Raw genomic sequence first — 19979 nt, 5'->3', positions numbered from 1 at the left:
TTACTTCATAGAAAGTCAGTAATGCTCCTCCATTGAGTGTATTTTACAAGGCTTCCGGAAGACTTGGCTATGTTCTAGTATCCACTTCGTTGCAACTAAAAAGATGGAAAAAAAACTAAATAAATCGAGTGCTTATATTAAAGTGAAATTAAAACACTGAGCACATATATAAATGTATACATTATTACATTTTAAGACGGGAAAATTACTTTTTCAATGAGATCATTACACAGGTAACGGATAGTACATAATGGTCGCCACCTATCTTATCCGCCCCAGGCATGTTAACAAAACGTGTGGCGCACTTGATAAGTAGTCATCGACACTAAATGAAAAAAAAATTTAGCTAAATCAGTACACTAAACAGTATTATATATAAATGATTTATATTATAGAACCCCGGGAACATAACAAGGAAGCATATATCGTGCTATTTGCCATGTCCCTATACGCAATTATATAACTGTCTGTTAGACACCATTTTTGCATAGAGTCGGTAATTTCCCTTTCTCCCCGGCATTCAGAACACAGGCACCCTATCAGGTGAAACCTATCAACTGCGTAGCCCATCTGCTCTATATTAGTTGTACATACAACGTACGTGCTATCTGTTGGTGAACAGCGGTCGTACCTCAACGCTATCTAAACTATGTACAGTTTTCATTTGTATGATGATTAAATTAAAATCTACAAATTTGAATAAATGCTTGTAGAACATTGCAAACGGTAATTTGTATATGTGACAACATGATAACATTGTACATGTATTGTTAATAATTGGTGATCGTCTTTTATACATTAAAATCTTGTTTGTAAAATATATCGTTCTGTTTATGAAATTTTTGAATGGGTAGAAAGAAAAAAAATGATAATTTCAACAGAGCGATATAGGTGTTTGATGTATATTTGAAGACATATCAATATTTACTACCTGTACAAAAAGGATGTGTTCTTAAACAAAATACCGTATATATAAACTGACCAAAAACCTCGAAAGCGCAACCCAGAAGCGGAGGGCAAGTGATAAAGACGGTCAAAGCGCTTAACCACTTGGACTTGGACAGATCAATATTCAATAACTATATAAAAATTTGTTCTCAAAGAAATCAATATACCGTACACTCATTATTCGCAGCGGTATCGACTTATGGACATTTCAGTTGCAAACACAAACAGCCCCTATATACTTATTGCGATTGTGCATTTCGAAAATTAAGCAATTTTATACACTCTTTATTGAGAATGCATCTCGCGCTGTCCAGACTATTTGATAGGGGTTTCCGGTCTTTCGAAGCTATAACAATACCTATCAGTCTCTATAGAGTCATAACAGTTCAGTGATATGAATCTTGCAATGATGAAGTGTCTAAACAGGATTACTAAGCATACTAAATACATATTATTTTTATTTAAAAAAAATCAAGATAATAGCATCCGCTCCTAAACATTGATAAATGGACACAATGTTTATTTCATTTAAGCAACATCATTATTGTTTGATCATCCACAAGACATTAATTATTATTCATATAATGACTATGCATAAATTGCCAGAATCACCAACTCTATAACTAAAATGTATTTGTTCCATCAAAACAGGATGTTATCTGTGTTTTGATCAAGTATCGTATACCATAAAGTACTGGCTTTTGTTTTGTTAAACAATGCTTATCAGTGAACGTCAATACTTTGGTTAATTTAGAAGAAATATTTTACTGTTTGATGGATATTATAGTACCCAAGGTTTTCTAAATTATGAGTCTAACATTTAAAAGTTACGAAATCTATTGATTTTTGGACCAAGTGATTTCATTTACATTCGAGGAATTCCTATATTCTTCGTTTGTCTCCTAAGCATAAGCAATTTAGTTTTACTCCACCTAATTCTGGATTTGTGTTGAAAAGTGTTATTCACTAAATGTATTTATAGGTGATACATAACTCATGTTGACTTTAAAGCCCCAATATACGTAACATTCACCAAAAATTTAGTGTAGAATCACACATAATTATTGAGATATTCTCTAAGATGTAGTTAAAATTAAGTTATTCAAACAATAGTTACCATGACTTTGTGCATAAAGTATTGATATATGAGCAGTTGAAACTCGCTATTTGTAAACACATCCCAATTTTAAACAAGCCGCCATCGAAATTACGATTGTTGCCGAACCACGTCGGAAAGTTCATGACCTGATCTCGCGAGAGTTGAGGTTTCTACTTATAGAGGAAGCACATGCAGATATGTCTACGGTAAGTTTTTGTTTACAAACATTGTTTGCGAAGACTTGAGATATTCCTGTGATAAACATTTAGTTTTTGGGAAATTATTAGAAGGAATAATTAGTTTAGAAACGATACGACGCACAATTATAACGTAAAAATTTAGAATTGGCCTGATGTATGATTGGAAAAAAAAGGAAGCGATTGGTGAACGTATGTACTGTGTCTGCCATGTTTACACACGCGGAATTGGCGCATGCGCAATGTCATCGCTACGATCGGTAATGTATGAATTATAGTGGGTCCCACATTTTTTTATTTTCCGATGTTTTCAATTTTTATTTAAATTGAAAACAGTCAGTTTTATTTTCTTTAATTAAAGGAAAGTATCTGTTTTGTTACATATATTACGGGGAAAATAAAATAAAGTTTGTTTTTTTATAGTGATTTTTACGTATATTTGGGCTTTAAGCTTTCGAGGCCTAAGCTGTATACAATGTTCTTATTCATTTTGATAATGTAATGTTTTCCGAATATCACAATGTACTTGACGAACTTTTGAAATATTAAATATTGAAAATTATGAAACCTATTGACTTTTTTAGGTTAGTACATTTCTGTCGAACAATAAATAAAAACGTCCTCCGAGGCCTCCTAGGAATGAACAATTTCGGCCTTTACCAACATAGACAGGTCTAAAAAGGGCGAGAAGCATTACACACAAATCCAAAAAAGACGTAACAGCTGTATGACAAAATTTAATCCATGATATGGATCTATCTTATGTAATTTTACATTTTATTGAATGGTGCTACATTACTTCTCTGTAAAATCTTCATTAGAAACATACGTAAGATATCGTTATCACAAAGTTTTGGTAATTTAAAACACTTGTGAAACACCACTATTCTCACACCACTGCCTCTCTTTTTGAGAACGTCACAATGCATATGACCTCTTATATCCATGGTGTAACAATGCAAACAATGGAAGCTGCTTTTTTGTCGTATGCAATAACAAAATATCATGTTATGTGTGATAAGAAACTGATAGCCGGGTACTTGTGTAATAAATCCTTATACTTACTCCATTTTGACCCCAGTAAAACTGGACAAGAAGCGTGTTGTGATCGGATGTCCAGATCACCATTCGGCAGTAGGTTGTACCAAAAGATAGCAGAACCCTAAAATGTTGACCATAAAACTACATATTTCGATAAAGCGCAACAGAAAACACAGATTGAAAAGAATATGCATGAAAGTTGAACTATCCAAACGTCTCCTGACAAAAGGAAACATATTTATTTACTTCATCTTTTAACAGTTTCCGTCCGTTTATTTCTTTGTATATCTGTCTTTGGTATAGATAACTTAATGATTGCTACTTTGAAATGACAGGCTTAAATAGTCAGATTAATATTTTTATCACGACAATCTACATCAACCGTCTTTGAACGTGATATGTCAGCAGAGTGGTTTCTATACTCACTTTAAGGGGGACAACTCTAAGATTGAGTTTTGGGAAGATTGTTGCGCCTCCTTCCTCTACCGTGCTGAGCTAATAACATTAAAACAAAATGCATAACTAAGATGTCCATTGGGCTAGTATCGCTCATATGCTTTGGCTGAAATTGATTCATCCTAACTAAATGAAAGGGGAATTTAAAGGTTTATATAAATTTTTCCTCATTGGTATCCCAACCCTACTGTATCTTTGTCAAACAGAAGTCTCCTTCACCCAATTATGCTGCAGACCAAATTGAGACAATATCCTACCATTCCTACAGACAAAGTAGCATTTTTTTAAATCATGCTCCATTTCTCCAATTTTAAATTCCACCCTTATGTACCAGGGGGTTGAGACCTACAGTTTATACAAAATTGATCATAAGTACAGAAGAAGAATTAGTTCTATTTCAACAATTTGGCCCCGACCTGGGGCCGAGACCTGCCATTGGGACACAATTTATTTTCATTTACCCAATGATGTTTCAGAACAAATTGGGACAGACTACATTCATTTCTGCAGAAGAAGATTGATTTTTAAGAATTGCTCTATTGGCCTAACTTGCCCCGTCCCTCCTTCCATGGAGTTGAGATCCAATGTTCATGAAAATTATTTCGTTTTAAACTAGGATGAATCTGACCAGATTTGGACAAAAATCGAGATGAATGATTTTAAAGGATAGCCTAAATTTCCCCTTTTGGTCCCGTACCTCGCACCACAGGTGTTAAAGCTCACCATTTATTAAAAATCGAGTTTTATTTCCCTATGATTATGACCTTTAGTCTAAGCTGTTCAGTCGTTCATAATTAGTAGCACTTTCTAGGAAAGTTTACAGACGGACGACTGACAACGGATTCCGCATAATTCACTTTGTCCTAAGGCCATGAGAGCTTCAAAACTAATGTTTGCGATTTTCACGATACAGACATCGATCAATTTAATATTTATGTTAAAAGACAGATGAATATCCTATCATTTTACCCAAATCATCGCAGAATCCTACCTTATCCTGCTCGAGGAACAACCATCGGTTTTCCTCAACCTTATGATTCACAATAGGTAACTACCATGTCTTCACCAAGTCTATTATGAGATTTAACAAGGATTTGGTTTCCTATTATACCTTTACCTCTTCAAATTTTATTCACTGAGCACTTTGTGGTAACACAAATATAAAAAAGTTATAGTTTATTTTCAGCAAATTATTTCCTGATTGGCTCCACTGTATCTACTTCAAAATTAATTGTATTGAAAGGTGACATCCATGTTTGTGTCTTTTTTTAATAAAAAAATATATGTAACAGGAAAAAATATATTGTTTTATTTTTTATCAGTTTCTGCAAGGAGAAGTAAAAACTTATCTGATAAATCGGCGATCAATATTCTGATATTTTACCATATGTTATATAAAAAGCGTTCATAGAACAAGATAATATCTAAATATTCTCACACCACTGCCTCTACATTTATATAATGTCTAGGTGTTAAATACCTTTATGTCAGTACTTACATAAAACATCCAGGTGGCTATTCTGTCTCCATAAGCTTTTTTCATGGAGTCTCTGCTACCCTGCTTCCCTATCTTTTTGTTATAATATGAGTACAAAACTAATAAATCATTTAAAAATGAACTCAAATTAAGTTCTGATAGTTTAGAAACCTTTAAATATATAAATATCATATCTCATTTAAATTGATTCTTTAAAGGCTGGCAGGCGTTAAATAGTACTAGTTCCTCATTAGTTTCCTAATATGATAATTCCGGAAACGTACTAAACAAAAAGAGTCGACTTAAAGGCTTTCTGGCCACATTTTCGTAATTTTATATTATAAAAAGAACACCAAAATTTTACTATATTCCAATTTTGATGTCGAATTCGATATAAATCATTTTCAAATGAATTAACCTTAAAAATTATACTTAAATCGATTGAAGTGGAAAATTGCAATTTTTACTGTTGTAACCTATTCGGGTCTCTTTACTACCAAGACATTTTCCTATAGCCATTTGCTATAAGCATTATATACCCTTTGTATTAAAAATGATTTGTTAAATATAGGATATTTAAGGTGACTGTCAAATTTAAATGGTACTCACATAAATTGCGTCGAAGTGACGAACATAAAATCCCCCAAGTCCATAGTTCACCACCTGGAAAGATAAAGTAGTTCAATGTACTATGACTTCTAAATATTAACAATTACTAGTCATAAATGAGAGAGAGAAAAATAACCGATTGCTTCTCTACGTCTAATAGTGAAACTTGAAAAAAGTAAAAGTTTACCTGCATATCCTCAGATGTTACAGTTGTCACTCGAAAAATTGTGTCCAGTCCTGTCAAAAGTTCAATTCTCTGCTCAAGCTTTTTTGAAACGTTCTTTGATGGGCTTATCCATGCACTGCAGTCATTGTAAAGTGAGTCATATAAATCAAACTTGGGTTCATCTCAAGGTAAGTTAAATTGATACATATTTTGCTGGTGCCAAATATTGCAAAATGTCACATGTGCCTCTACTGCCTTCCTGTGGTATCGTATGTGTTGCGAGACGTAAATTTACTTACAGCTTGCATCGTATTGATTCATTTGATTAATTTCTCACAAAACAATTAGTCATCAAGTGATATATCACACACACTGTTTAAAAATATTTTTGGATATTGACAAAGTCATGGGAAACATTAGCAAAATTTGTTCTAGAACCAACATTTCAATCATGAAGCCATTATCGTTTGTAAACAACCGATTCCTTGATGTAGTTCATAAAATAATTAAGGCACAATTTACCGTGAAACTGGAGTTTTGAGAAAACATGAGGAGCAGGATATATATTTGTAGAAAAGCAAAAATACAAATTTGGGAAATGATTTTCAAAGGACACCCAACTGAGTAGCATCATGTTTTATCAATTTAGAATTAGAAACAGTATTGTCCAGTTATGAGTTAAGCTGCATTAAACAGCTATTTCGTCTTTCTATGACTCTTCAGTAATTCTAATGTCATTAGTTTTGAGAACCTAGCAGGCAAAGGATTATCCAATGTGATAGGAAAAATGTCAAAATCTAAATTTTGCGATCCCATAATTTAATACGCTGATTTTTTTCATTTCTGATACCTTCTGAACAATGTCAATATTTCAAACGTGATTTGCACATTATCAGTTCAGTGATAACCTTCATTTACATATATATATTAGAACGTTTATGCAACAAAAATATCAAGAAAATAACAACATGTCAACATAATCATAATCCAAACTCAATTTCCATAAAACTAGGGCAAAATATGAACAAAAGAACGATTTAAATAGAGATTCATGGAAGTGTACAACGAGAATAAGACCAGGTATTCCGGAAGAGTAAATGTCTTTTGCTTCATAGAAAACTCCCGCTATTAAATCCAAGTTAGTAATGTCACGTTCTCAAAAAAGGTATACAATTACAGAAACAACCAGCAACCTAAGTCTTTATTCGGTATTCATCATCGTTTATTTACAGATCATTTCTCACAATCATAAATGACAAGGCAGGTTTGTTCAAAGCTTATGTTAAATTTTTCTTGCCTATGATAATGTCTAATGCCAATTATATCACGAATAAATCGAATATGATTTTTTTTCTTTGTCAAAAACGCATTCATCCAAGCGTAACAACCACTGAAACTATGAACCGTGACCATTTCTATTTCTACAATACTGGCGTCATTATGATAATTATACGATGGCTGACAGTCGTTGTCGACGTGGCATCAATATTACAGTAGATTAGTATAGATATAATTCTCCCGCTATCTACAAAGCTTACCTTTCACTTATTCTCCCATCATGCTGGGCTCTACTGTTATCCTTTCTAATAGTAGTAGATGGTACTAGCTGAAAAACAAAAATATCGTCAAATATTAACGAAAGAATGTAGGTTACACAATGGGATTTCAAACATTTGAGCTCAGTTTTTGTTAACCCATGTTCGTTATTTTTCAAACGGTACAAAAACATGAACTGTAGAGAATTTTGTTTATAACTAAGAAAATCAACAAGAGCTGAAATACACTGTATATACGACAGTTAGTTGGACCTAATTCTACTTACAAGGATGAGTTACTACTATTATTGACTGTGGCAAGGTTTGTATTATTCACGATATCTGTTAGTGTGTAACAATAGGACATGTAGTGAAATACTTCTAACTAACAAGTAAAACAGGCCATAAAAGACATTAGGTTGTATTGTTGTACAAATCCTAACTTGTAATTAACAAGTTGATTGTCTTCAAATATTCGGATCGATATAAAAAAATGTAACTCAGTTTTGCTAGATTATCTTGTCAGCCAATCAAAACACGTTCACGGTTTACTCTAAGTGTGTTACAAATGTTTGTAATTATTAATCCGTATCTTAGTAATTGAATAACGTGAAATTACATCAATTTTGTCAAGACAGCATTAACATTTCATCAATCGATGTTTCTAGTCGTTCAGGTGTTGACTATTTATATGATAAAACTCGCCTAATCAATTTAATTGTTTAGTTGGAATGTCTTTACGCTACTTGATCATGGCACAATGAATTTGATACATCTATGAAACATCTTCATAAATTGAGTAACAAATATAACTTGGTATCTTATAAACTAATAAGCTATACTTTATGTTTGGAAATGTCCTGAAGGAGCGAAATTTCTGTGTCTGATATGACGTCATGGAATCTGGATATCCGTGGCACGTTACTCAGTACTTCCTCTTTAACTGTGTAGTAGGGTATCCGTGTCTTCTTATTGTAACAATGGAGGTCAGGGGTCGCTGGATCGGACTGAAAATATTTTATAAGGTAAGTGATATCCAAATTTAGAACAATATGAAATAAGAAAAATAGATTTATAGGAACAAACGGTATTTACATAATTGTTATCGAAAATATATCCTGTTATCGTGAGGGAATACGAAAAAAAGCGCTTATCAAAAACTTTGGCTACTCACTGACCTGTTTTAGCAACAAGCGTTGATTGAGGTATGTTTGAAAGTTGGAAAGTTATGACGTCACGACCTTTTCTTACTGGACAAGCAAAACCACGAGTGATATTCAAAAATAATTAAATTCAATATTGGTGATAATTTACATTAAATAAAACATATTTATAGAGATATACTTTAATGTAGTGATACTTTTTAAATTAATTTATAATGTATTGAAAAACATTATTTTATCGTTTCAAACAGTTCAAATTAGGGACTCACAATCCATATTTGATTTGTTATTAAGATTGAAATAAATGTAACTACCGTCAGCATTATATCTCTTAAACTATGATATATAGTTCCTGGTATATGTATTTCATAATTTTCGCTCTCTGACTTGCCACCATGAACGCGAGTAAGTATTCAAAACGTGGTACCTGTATGTTCCCCTGACACAATTTTTCATCGACTTTTGCTATGTAGAGTTTTGGACTCTTCATCCTCTTCATTGGTCTGTCTTTCCCAAATTTCTCCGCTTTCTGCCGTACAACTTTAATCATGCGTTCTACTGGCATGGAACCTAGGTGAATAAATTTCAATCTCGGAATAATTATTTATCAATAGTTAGTGAATGCTGGAACTCTTATTTTTAGTCTTTTTTAGTATTAATGAAAAATGTATATTTGCCCGAGACTGCACTTGACTATTCAAAAAAGAACATTGACGGACTTTATGAAAATGTTGTCAGTGATGCAGTCGTCCTTACCTGTCTTCTGCAATTCTGTCAGAATTGCTAATGATTTCCAGGAAAAGTCAGCCTGTATCCATTGACGTAGCACAGTGATGATGAAAAATAAAACATTATATCAAAATTATACATATATTTATATAATGCGCTTTATACGATTAAATCGTTAATACAACGCCTTCCTGGTTCAAAAGAATACATATCTTTATTTTTCACGGAATGACTAGAAACATACCAAATGTTCATCCCCTAAAACATTGAATTAATGTATATGTTGTTTCGTTCTATTTGATAAGTGTGTCGGTCTCCAAGATTATACAAATTATAAAGTGCCCGTCTCCGAGGTTTACCGTTATCTGTATACAAAGTTTTTATTCATTTGAATGGTTGTGCAGTTCGGAATTTACAAATTGACTTTACATGTTTTTAAAATATTTCAAAAGTTACAATTATATGTATGACATTTATTGCGTTTTTGGGTTGGTGTACATCAGGATTTTTGACATTTATTTCGATCACTTTGGATTTTCGCAGTTGCCTTCTAGCTTCAAACAATTCGGACCCCTCTGCTTCATTGACGAATACCAGGAGGACAAAGAAACAATAGACATGACGAGTTTAATACATCGTTTGCCTCTTTGATGTATCTAATTATAAATTTACACTGAAAGGCGCTATTCACTTGAATGATTTTTGTACCATTGTAACAAAAGATATGATCTAATAAAGTTTATTATGTATCTATGGGTATAATACATACATATTGTTCTGATAACGTGCAGTTTGTGGAATGGCGATATTTGCATATATATTTTTTTGTTGGTTGTGTATCGAATTCAAAACATGTAACAGACATATTAAGGTATAAAATCTTCAATTTGGAAAATGAATTAACGTTATCTGTAAGCTTGTTTTCCCATCCCATAAGCATCATATATATATGTGTTATTGTTGAATATTCAATGAAATTATTTTGTAAGTTAAAACTCAATAAATCCGCACTCTACCATGTAATATGCCATAGCCAGCTTGTATGAAATAGAATCCTTCTCAGTTACGTCAGCCAGCTCCAGGAATTCTTCAAACCATTCAATTTGATCTTCAGTGTCCAGATAATTACCTATACTGATGACATCTGTGACCGACAGGGGAAATGTGGTTCTATTCAAAATTGTTCCAGACATGAGAACTTTTATATCCAGATTGTATGTTACATGAAGTCTCCATAGTGCATACGCAGATATGTTGACGTCTTGACCACGTGCCCAGATTCCATCTACCTCGACAACTTCATTCCAGATCGAAAGAAAGTCTGTTAAAAAGGAAAATTAATATCTATCTGAAAATGTGTTCTTCTGTCATCAGCGTATGATTAAATTTGACGAATTATACACATATGTATAGCATTTCATTTCCACACCGTTGTGGTCTAAGAATACTTGAGCAAATGTATTACTTGTTTTTACTCCTAACATGAGTGAGCTCAGTAACTTTCGTTCAAAATACTTTCCTCAATTAAAACGTTTAACAAGAATATATTTTTTTCTTTTTAAAACTGCTTTAAAATGTAAGTAAAATAAATGTTTTTATCGATTGTGTTTAATTTCCATTTGCCATACAGTATTAATTTTTAAATACTGACATGACCATTGCACGAACGCGAACAGCGTACGAAAACTTTTATTTTCTGTTTTCATTCCAGAAAACATCCGAGTTTTCCCACATATTATGAATGGTAATTATGGGATGCAATGACACGTTTCGATCTCTAAACATCAATAAGGAAAAGTTCTCGAACTATGATGGAAATCTGAATGCAGCAAACGACTGTACAGCTGATCCTGATGCGCGTGACAACTGTCAAAACAAAAGGCAGTTCCTTTAAAGTTTGCGTACTTTATTTTTCGTCTTCTCTGAAATAATCGTAATAAAAATATTTTTCAAAAGAAAATTAATTGCTTTGAATGTGGATTTAACTTCAGTAAAAACCAAAATATTAATTCACATCTCTCCCATAAAACCCATGCTAGAAAATAGTCTATTATGTTTTTTGTGAAAGAGAGGCTTGAATATTATCATCCATATAACGACATTACAACAACATTGAACATAATTAATGTTTTAACGGGACGTTCGAGCATAGGCTCCGACTTCTGCCGGTACCAACTATTACACTGGTGTCGTTAGACCAACTGCTGATAATCTAACAACTGTATGTGATTTTAACATAGCTAAACTTGAACATGTTGTGTCTCACCTATGTTTAGCCAACAATAATTTAAAATCATTGACAAGTATTCAGATTAAAACAGCGAAAACCAAACAAACGAAAACAAAAATCAACAAAGAAAAACTACATTTGTATGTTGTGTTCGAGCATTGGTCAGGTGAGTTTAGGTTTACACATTAAAAACATGTTTTTGATACTGCTTAATTCCACCTCTATAGGAATCCATATTGACAACAAAGTTAAATAATTTGTATAATTCTGATTGCTGCTTCTAAGACACCTTTTCTTGGCTTACCCTGATTCGCCGTGGTCAGATCACAATCACTACAATTGATTCTTTTCTTGACCTTCTGCCAGCCGTTAGCTGCCCGCTCGACCAAGTGGAATGCGTTTATTGGATGGCCGACCCATTCAGTTGTGTCATTATTTCTGGGCCTTTTTTCTTTAGTATTTTCATGAAAACTTGAAAATTAGAAATAAAACGATATATGAATGACAATTATGATATAAATTATTTTTTCACAAGAAAGACAAGTAAATGCGTCAACAATACTGTTGTATTTTGCAACTAACACATAGGCTTACACGTTGTGAAATCTGTTCATAGAAAGGGTACCTGTAGTGGATACCATTACTATTATCGTAGTATTATGTACAACCCTACAACGAGAACAATTCATGAATGCCACCAAAAGGAGTTTGTCAACAACAAATGTTACGTATATTTTTTGTATATGTATAATACTTTTTCTACCTGAAATGATAAAAACAATACGAAATATCTGTGTTTGTGTATCCGTTGTGCATCAGACAAATCAACACTCACATCTGACACAAATGAATAATTATATTTATATAGATACATGGTAAGCGTATACATTGCATAAGTACATTTTGTACACCAATAAAATATCTTGGTTATTTTTTTATGTCCTTACTTTTATCTACCACAATGGTAATCTATGTGGTTATCTTAGTCTGTTACAACATACTTTCGTACCTTATTATGATTAAAACGATTTTGTATAATATCGAAAATAAAATTATTTGCTATTTTGATCACCTTGGTACCTTGTACCATTACAAAAAAAATTTTCTTGCACAGGAATAAAATCGCATTTTGACTGTCTGGATATCTTGATAGCTTGTACATGAACAGAATGAACATGAACAGAATAGCATTTTTACTACCTTGATATCCTGTACACGAACAAAATAGCTTTTTGGCTATCTTGATATCTTGTACAGGAACAGAATAGCATTGTGTCTATCTTGATATCTTGTATAGGAACAGAATAGCATTTTTACTACCTAGATATCCTGCACACGAACAAAATAGCATTTTGGCTACCTTGACATTTTGTACACGATCAAAATACCTGTTTGACTGTTTTGTATATATATTGTAAACTGAAACAAAATGTTTTAGGGTGTATTGGTTTATTTTGCACACCAACACTATCTCGTTGTATATCACACTTAAATATAGTGGTGGCTACATTCACGTTTAGCATTGTTTTGCTTTTTTAGAATTTGAACGAAACACATGATTCTATCATATCTAGTGCATGTTTATTTACAAAGAAACTGATTATTGACCTTTGACACACAACAAACCAACTAGAAACTATTTTACATACGAAAAACTACTACAGTCAAAGGCAGATTGATATACTTTTATATGTGAATGTCTTATTTGCCTCAACTCTTATAATTAATACTTGTATTCTACTTTTCCTGAGACGGTTAGTAACTAAGCAAATAGCTTATAATGCATTAAGGTGGAATGTCACCCAAAAGCTTTACCTTTGTATCTGTTCATCAACGTGCGACTTATTCGCCAGGGAACTCCTGATATACCTATCCAGGGCCTCCACTAAACGCCCTTCCTTTTCACAAACAATACTTAGTTTGTACACAGATTTGGACACCTGTGCTTCTGCAAGTGCCAAAAATAATATTACAATCCACCACGTATATCCCATATCTGGATTTTTGCAAAGTCGCGTTTCCAGTCAAAGATGGTCACGTGAATGTCGTACATCATTATCTATGTTCACCCTGGGCAATTTCAACATTTATGGTAATGCGCTCCGATGATCAATCATTATTTTGAAATGCCGTTAATGTTCGTAACAGGCAGGTAGAGTTATGAGTTCTATCAACATAAAATATAATTCTAAGCCTACATATATGTATGTGACAGTGACGTCATACCGCCAGGTGACGAATAAAGCGATGTTGACGTAAACCCTTTATAATTGTTTTCAAATCTTTAATTCAAGCGTATTATCAGTTGAAATGAACAATAGAGAGTTTAAACTAAAGAAATTATGTTTTCATATTGTCATAATACCTTAATATTATGAAATTATTAATGACATAAGCGCTACATAGTATTATGTTTTTATACCGATGCATGACATACAGATACAATCTAAACAGATATATGGAAATCCAACAGTAAGCAAAACTAATAAATCGTACTACAAAACAGGTATCCAGTAAAAAAAGCTTTTTTAAGAACAGATTTGAAAATGATTTAAAGATATACTGCATTTGTCTCCCGTTCAATGTCAAGGGTAATTGAAGTAGGATTCCTTTGTACAATTGTAGTAGCTGTGGCTGCTTCAGTGAGCATCATATTGGTACAGAATTAATTTCAGCTGCATAAATTAACTCATGTGTAACTCGGGTGCCTTTGATTACTGATGTGTCGTGTAAATTATGAGCTTGAGGACATGTCGGTGCTGTTGTTTGTTTCCGTGACATATGTTATATCTGAAAATGAAAAAAAAAATAAAAAAAGGATTTCTATAAAAATTTGTAGATTGTAAGGAATCTGTCCCTAAACCATCCCCTTGAATATTCTAAATACATTATAGAGTTTAAAGCTGACTGTTGGATTTGCCTACCGTTCTAGCTGGCCCCAGGCTGACACTGTGATAGCCAAGCTACTGGTGTCTAAATGATAAAAAGCATCTCCGTTATTTTAGAAATACCATTGTAATTAGAGGCACTTTCGTTTAAAAAAACAAACAAGAAATTACCGAAATGTTATCATAATGATACTTCAACATTAGAAATCAGTAGATAACATGTAAAGTATAAAAAAAAACGAAAATTTACAAAGGGACCTATGAAAAAGTGCAGGGGTTGTAAGACTTTTTGTTCCGGAAATATGAAACGTCTTCCGCTTCATCGATGATAACCGCCATATAAATAGTGGTTAATACCGGGAAATGGTATCACGTTCTAAAATGGACATAATGTCAACGAAACTACAAGGCATACACTAGAACATTAAACATATTTAACGTCATATCTCACACAGAAATTTAGAATATTTCCCAAGGAGTTCATTGCGACAACCTTTAAATTTCCTCATTGTCGGCATCAGCATGTATCCCTCGAAATCTTGAGCTTTACATGTAGGTCTAATTGCGAACTATCATAAACCATGCCTGGTTTTTACAGTTTTGTTTGTGGACTAATTTTTGTTCGTAATATTCTATTTTACTTTTGATTAATTTTTAATTGACATACAAAATTGATCATACGCCAAATAGTTCTTTGCTTCTAATTACACATAAACTATATCTAATTCACAAACTATAATTTGCACTATCAAACACCTTCAGCGTCTACTTTCTCCTACATCAAAAGTTTCCTTTTTATTACTTATCATTTTAGGTCTGGTTTCATTTATCATAAGAAGAAGTCTTTTAAACGACTGCGTATCACGCTTTCTCGGATTGTAACCACCGATGAAGCATAAGACTTCTGGATTTAATAGTAAAACTAAAACTCGTTTGATATGTCGGTATATTTTAGTGTTCTTCGAAAACTGAGATTCGTTTGAAGGATATGATTGCGTTAAGTTTAGTCTTTTATAGCCTAACGACCTATCAACAGCCATTTAAGGAGGTGCCAGGTGCAGGAAAGCTGGAGTTCCCGAAGAAAAGCCACCAACCTGCGGCTATTCCCTCGCGACTGCGACACGTACGTCTCGAACCCACGACCCACAGGTGGAGGGTTAGTGGAAAAGACGGTCAGACGCCTTAATACACGCCACCATCGCGATCCCCATTTATGACACGAAACACTGCTTGCGTCACTTATAGGATGTAATTTCTTGCCCGTTTTAAACAGTATATATTATATTTCGCGAATGTTTTCAGCAACATCAGCTACATCCAAACATTTGAAATACACAATGACACAAAAAATATGAGCTCTTACGTCCAAAGACCTTTATCAATCAGAGAATGATTCTGAAATGCTGTGTAAAATGAACGAAATAAGTTATTATCAGTGTTTGTCTCCATTCCAGTAAGAGTTATCCCGCCTACTCTACACATCGTAAACATTTCCTATTGTTTGACCGGATGTTTATTTTTAACGTCTCTCATTCATGAAGGAAAATCTGACCTACCATTATCACATATTGTCACAATGGATATGACCTATCGTATAAAATGATTTCAAAACATAAAAGTTGACCCATAATTTTTTTTCTCGTTGTTGTTTCTTTGCAATTTTTGCATAACAATGCATTCCAGGCTAGTCGCAGGAAAAAAGGCGAATTCATCAATCGATACAGAAAGAGCGTGACCAATTTGTTATATGCATGAATTAACACTCCCGTAGACCTTCGAGAGCTTGTTGCGAAGCAATTAATCTTAAATATTTCCATTTTCTTTTTTCTCCTCTGTTTTGGGATCTGCACTGTGTTGAAACCAACAGCTCTTGAGTGCATTTTGTCACAATGATGAACACGTGGTCATAACGCTTCTTTCAAATTCGGCAAATCTAAAATTGCTTGTTAACATTTAATGTCAATATCACATCGATCAAACAACCATTGTGGCCTTTCAATGGCTTTGAAAAATGGAACTTTATTGTCTCACTTTCCAGAAATGATTCGTGTCTTAAAACATGGTCATAGTTACGGAGACGCCACAGACACCAATGCGTCAGTGAGCAAGCGGGACGCTATAGAAGATACTATATGTCACGGATAAAAGGAGACGCTTCAGACGCCAAGGTGTCAGGGAGCAAACGAGACGCTATAGAAGGTACTAAATTTCACGGATTAAAGGAGACACTTCAGGAATCAATGTGCCGGTGAACAAGCGAGACGCTATAGAAGGTACTATATTTCACGGATTAAAGGAGACACTTCAGGAATCAATGTGCCAGTGAACAAGCGAGACGCTATAGAAGGTACTATATTTCACGGATTAAAGGAGACACTTCAGGAATCAATGTGCCAGTGAGCAAGCGAGACGCTATAGAAGGTACTATATTTCACGGATCAAAGGAGACGCTTCAGACGCCAAGGTGTCAGTGAGCAAGCGGCATGCTATAGAAGATAAAACATGTCGCGGATCAAAGAAGACGCTTAAGGAGACGGTACATGAGAAGTAGTTGGTCAGAACTAATTAGACGCTTCTGACGCTATTGTTTATGCTATACGTTATATTAACGGCCAGGGTCATTTAAGGTCGTGCAGGAAAAAACCACCTACATCAGGCCAGTACTTGGTGACTGCCCCACAAAGTCCTCCAACCCACGACCTAGAGGTGGAGGGCTAGTGATGAAGATAGTGAAAACGCCTTAACCACACAACTAACTCTATCTCGAAGATATATAGACACATCACAAGAAACAAGGTGTCACCGATGTGAGTGTGATTTCCGAGAGCAAAGTATAGTTCATGTAGAACAGCTATGATAGCATCAGAAGTTGTTCAAGACGAACAGCTATTAAAATTGCTCTCTACATTAAAGGAGTGAACAAAAAACTATTGTATCACGTTCACCCGCTGATAACGTATTTTGTGCACATATCCCAATGATGGCATGGAAAGGAAATTTTACAAGATCAATATAAAAAACACACTGAATTTCTAGTATCTTCCTATAACAGTTTTAATTCAATGGCGGAAACTTTTGTAGCCAAAACACCCCGTGATATTGGCCTGTTTTTATTACAGAGGCGGACGCACAAGCGCGTCCACGCTGGGGTTCTTTATTATTACGACGCAGTCTAATTTCCATGTGATGCCTGTGCGTGCACACTGTAATTAGCTTCTATAGGTGTTCGGCGGCTTGCTATCCTGCCCCTATTAGGTCTCCGTCTCCATTGCTAACACCAGCAGTTTTCCTATAACCATACGCTCAGGGCGATGTCTACCGGATCTGTGTTCGGAATTGGTCTAACATGAAAACATTTTATAATTTAATAAATTAGATATGCTTACCTTACGCCAGCCCATAAAACGGACTCTGTGTGATACTAGACCATCTGTCTCGCCGTACGTCATGTATATTGTATGTCAATTTCATTGTAGATTCGAACGTGTGTATGTTGTACCCAAAACATCACCCGTACATAAACGTATGATAAAAACTAATAACACAGTCTATACACACCCTGTTTAAATAGACAACAACGTTCAGATATGAAAAATCCCTGCAGTTAGGCCGAAAGAATTACATTTGTTGTTTATTTGTCGCAAGATTTGCTGGAATCAGAAGAGTCAAATAAAGAATGGGTGCCGACTGGGGTCTTCTACTGAATATCATCGATAAGTTTTAATTGTTGTATGAATAAAGTGTGCCTTTGGGCAATCATGATATTACATGAAATTAAGTTAAAGTCGGAGACCATTCCAATCTATAGGGGGAAAGTAAAGTGAGTGGGGGTGGCGGGGGAGGGGTCGTTTATTGGATTGTGCAATTATATGTATGAAGTTTGAACCATCCATCCAGGTAAGAGTTCTGTGTTTTGTTCCCAGATAGCGAGACTTTAGATCGTTCATCGGTAAGGAAAGTTGTGAATCGTGATTTCTTTAAAGGGATGGAGAGCAAACGGTTCTTTCCCGATGTTTGATTTCGTTTTCCAGGGTCGTCAAACGTCCCATATAATGTTGTTGTGTACCAAATCCCTGCTTGATTGGTGCGGTCAGGCTAATTCCGTGGCCATTTTGATCCCTTGTGTAACTTTCTAAATTACCAAAAGGATTATAATCATGGACACGCTCTCAGGTTTCAATAGGGATGGCGTGCTTGTGACAAATTTCGCTAGGATTATTTTGTTTTGGAAGTAAATCCTCAAGGGATGGCTGTGGTAGGTGAAACCTACATCTTTCAGGCTGATGTGTTTCCTTCCCATTTGTCATCGCTCTTTCATATATCGAATCCAACATCAGCTATACTGTAAAACTAGAATTATAAGTGGTAATTTTATTTCAGTTTTTTTCCGCGCTGACCTTTTGTGCGTGCTAAATCATGATTACATTTATTGAAGTTTTTTTTTCTTGTGTAAATGATGATTACCACGCATGCGCAGACATAGCTTTACGCTAATATGTCATCAAAATGATATTACACTGAAACTGTATTTCGCAAGTTTATGAACGTTTCGAAGTTTACGTTTTCTTTCAATAGGTAAAAAGTTGATAATTTTCAAAATTCTCAATGTTATACTGTTAAATATCACAATGGTACCAGAATGCAATGTATTTAACGATGAAAACTTCAAAAAAAAAAAAAAATAAGATATTTTACTACTAAACCAAACCATGTATTCAACGATGGTGGTGTTTCAAGGCTTCTGGAAAAACAAGAAAAAAAAAAGAAAAAAAAAGGGGGGGGGGGTGGAGGGGTTACGGAAGGGTCACAATTTTCTTAAAGAAATTAATTCACAAAATATCAGTGATGCAACACTGTTACAAAGTTGTAGAAAACTTTTATTTACAAAATATCAATGTTCGGACCAAATTACCAAAGAACAAAGTACCAATACTACACAATTAGAAATACATTGCTACCAGTGCGCTTTGAGAAATAAACTATTTATAAGGCAGTATTTATAATTCGCTTTCACTAGAATATATTCACAGTACAATATCAATTTTATATTAGCATTAAAACTCTATCAACTGCAAAGCAATTATTAAAATCTGCTTCCAGCTATCATTATCGTTAGGTAAAATATGTGCAAACACCATCTTTCTCTCAGAGGAAGCTGAGATCATGGACTCCGATGTACTGTCGTAGTTTTGCGTTTTGGAAGAACAAATTCACTCTGATTTCTCTGGGTAGCGTGAGACAGAGTTGACGCGTAATATCCAGTTCATACAGGGGAAATTTGCCTCAGAGTGACCTATTTCATCCAGCAAAACAGATAAGTAGCAATTCTACATTGATATCTGTATGTAAAAACCCTAAAATTACCATTTTATATACAGTATTGTTGTCACTCGAGGGACGCTTTCCTTTATCCGGTTGTAAAGGCACGCAGGTGATGATGA

The 19979-nt window shown here is 34.2% G+C and overlaps 1 protein-coding gene across 1 annotated transcript; it reads right to left on the bottom strand.

Annotated features, from left to right (window-relative positions):
- Nucleotides 1-15: 15 nt before the first annotated feature.
- LOC132553393 (prolyl 4-hydroxylase subunit alpha-1-like) lies at nucleotides 16-13644 on the bottom strand. The gene is made up of 13 exons (XM_060217643.1): nucleotides 13466-13644; nucleotides 11955-12121; nucleotides 10437-10741; nucleotides 9448-9499; nucleotides 9119-9261; nucleotides 8371-8535; nucleotides 7532-7599; nucleotides 6015-6129; nucleotides 5828-5881; nucleotides 5240-5311; nucleotides 3712-3780; nucleotides 3310-3406; nucleotides 16-95 (listed from the first exon to the last, which is right to left on the bottom strand). Exons 1-13 carry the CDS (start codon nucleotides 13642-13644, stop codon nucleotides 16-18), a joined length of 1566 nt encoding a protein of 521 aa, XP_060073626.1.
- Between the last annotated feature and the right edge of the window lie 6335 nt (nucleotides 13645-19979).

This window comes from Ylistrum balloti, unplaced genomic scaffold, assembly GCF_031769215.1.
Source record: "Ylistrum balloti isolate Yb309-2 unplaced genomic scaffold, AGI_CSIRO_Ybal_v1 Utg369636, whole genome shotgun sequence".
NCBI classification, from domain to species: domain Eukaryota; kingdom Metazoa; phylum Mollusca; class Bivalvia; order Pectinida; family Pectinidae; genus Ylistrum; species Ylistrum balloti.
This window is presented reverse-complemented; position numbering and strand designations above follow the sequence as displayed.

Excerpts from the sequence above, each read along its gene's own strand:
- LOC132553393 (XM_060217643.1), bottom strand. The coding sequence starts at position 13,644 with ATGGGATATACGTGGTGGATTGTAATATTATTTTTGGCACTTGCAGAA. Across the intron at positions 9,500-10,436 it reads TGGCTATGGCATATTACATG|GCTGACTTTTCCTGGAAATC; the intron begins GTAGAGTGCGGA and ends CAATGGATACAG. Across the intron at positions 6,130-7,531 it reads GATGGGAGAATAAGTGAAAG|TGCATGGATAAGCCCATCAA; the intron begins GTAAGCTTTGTA and ends CAATGACTGCAG.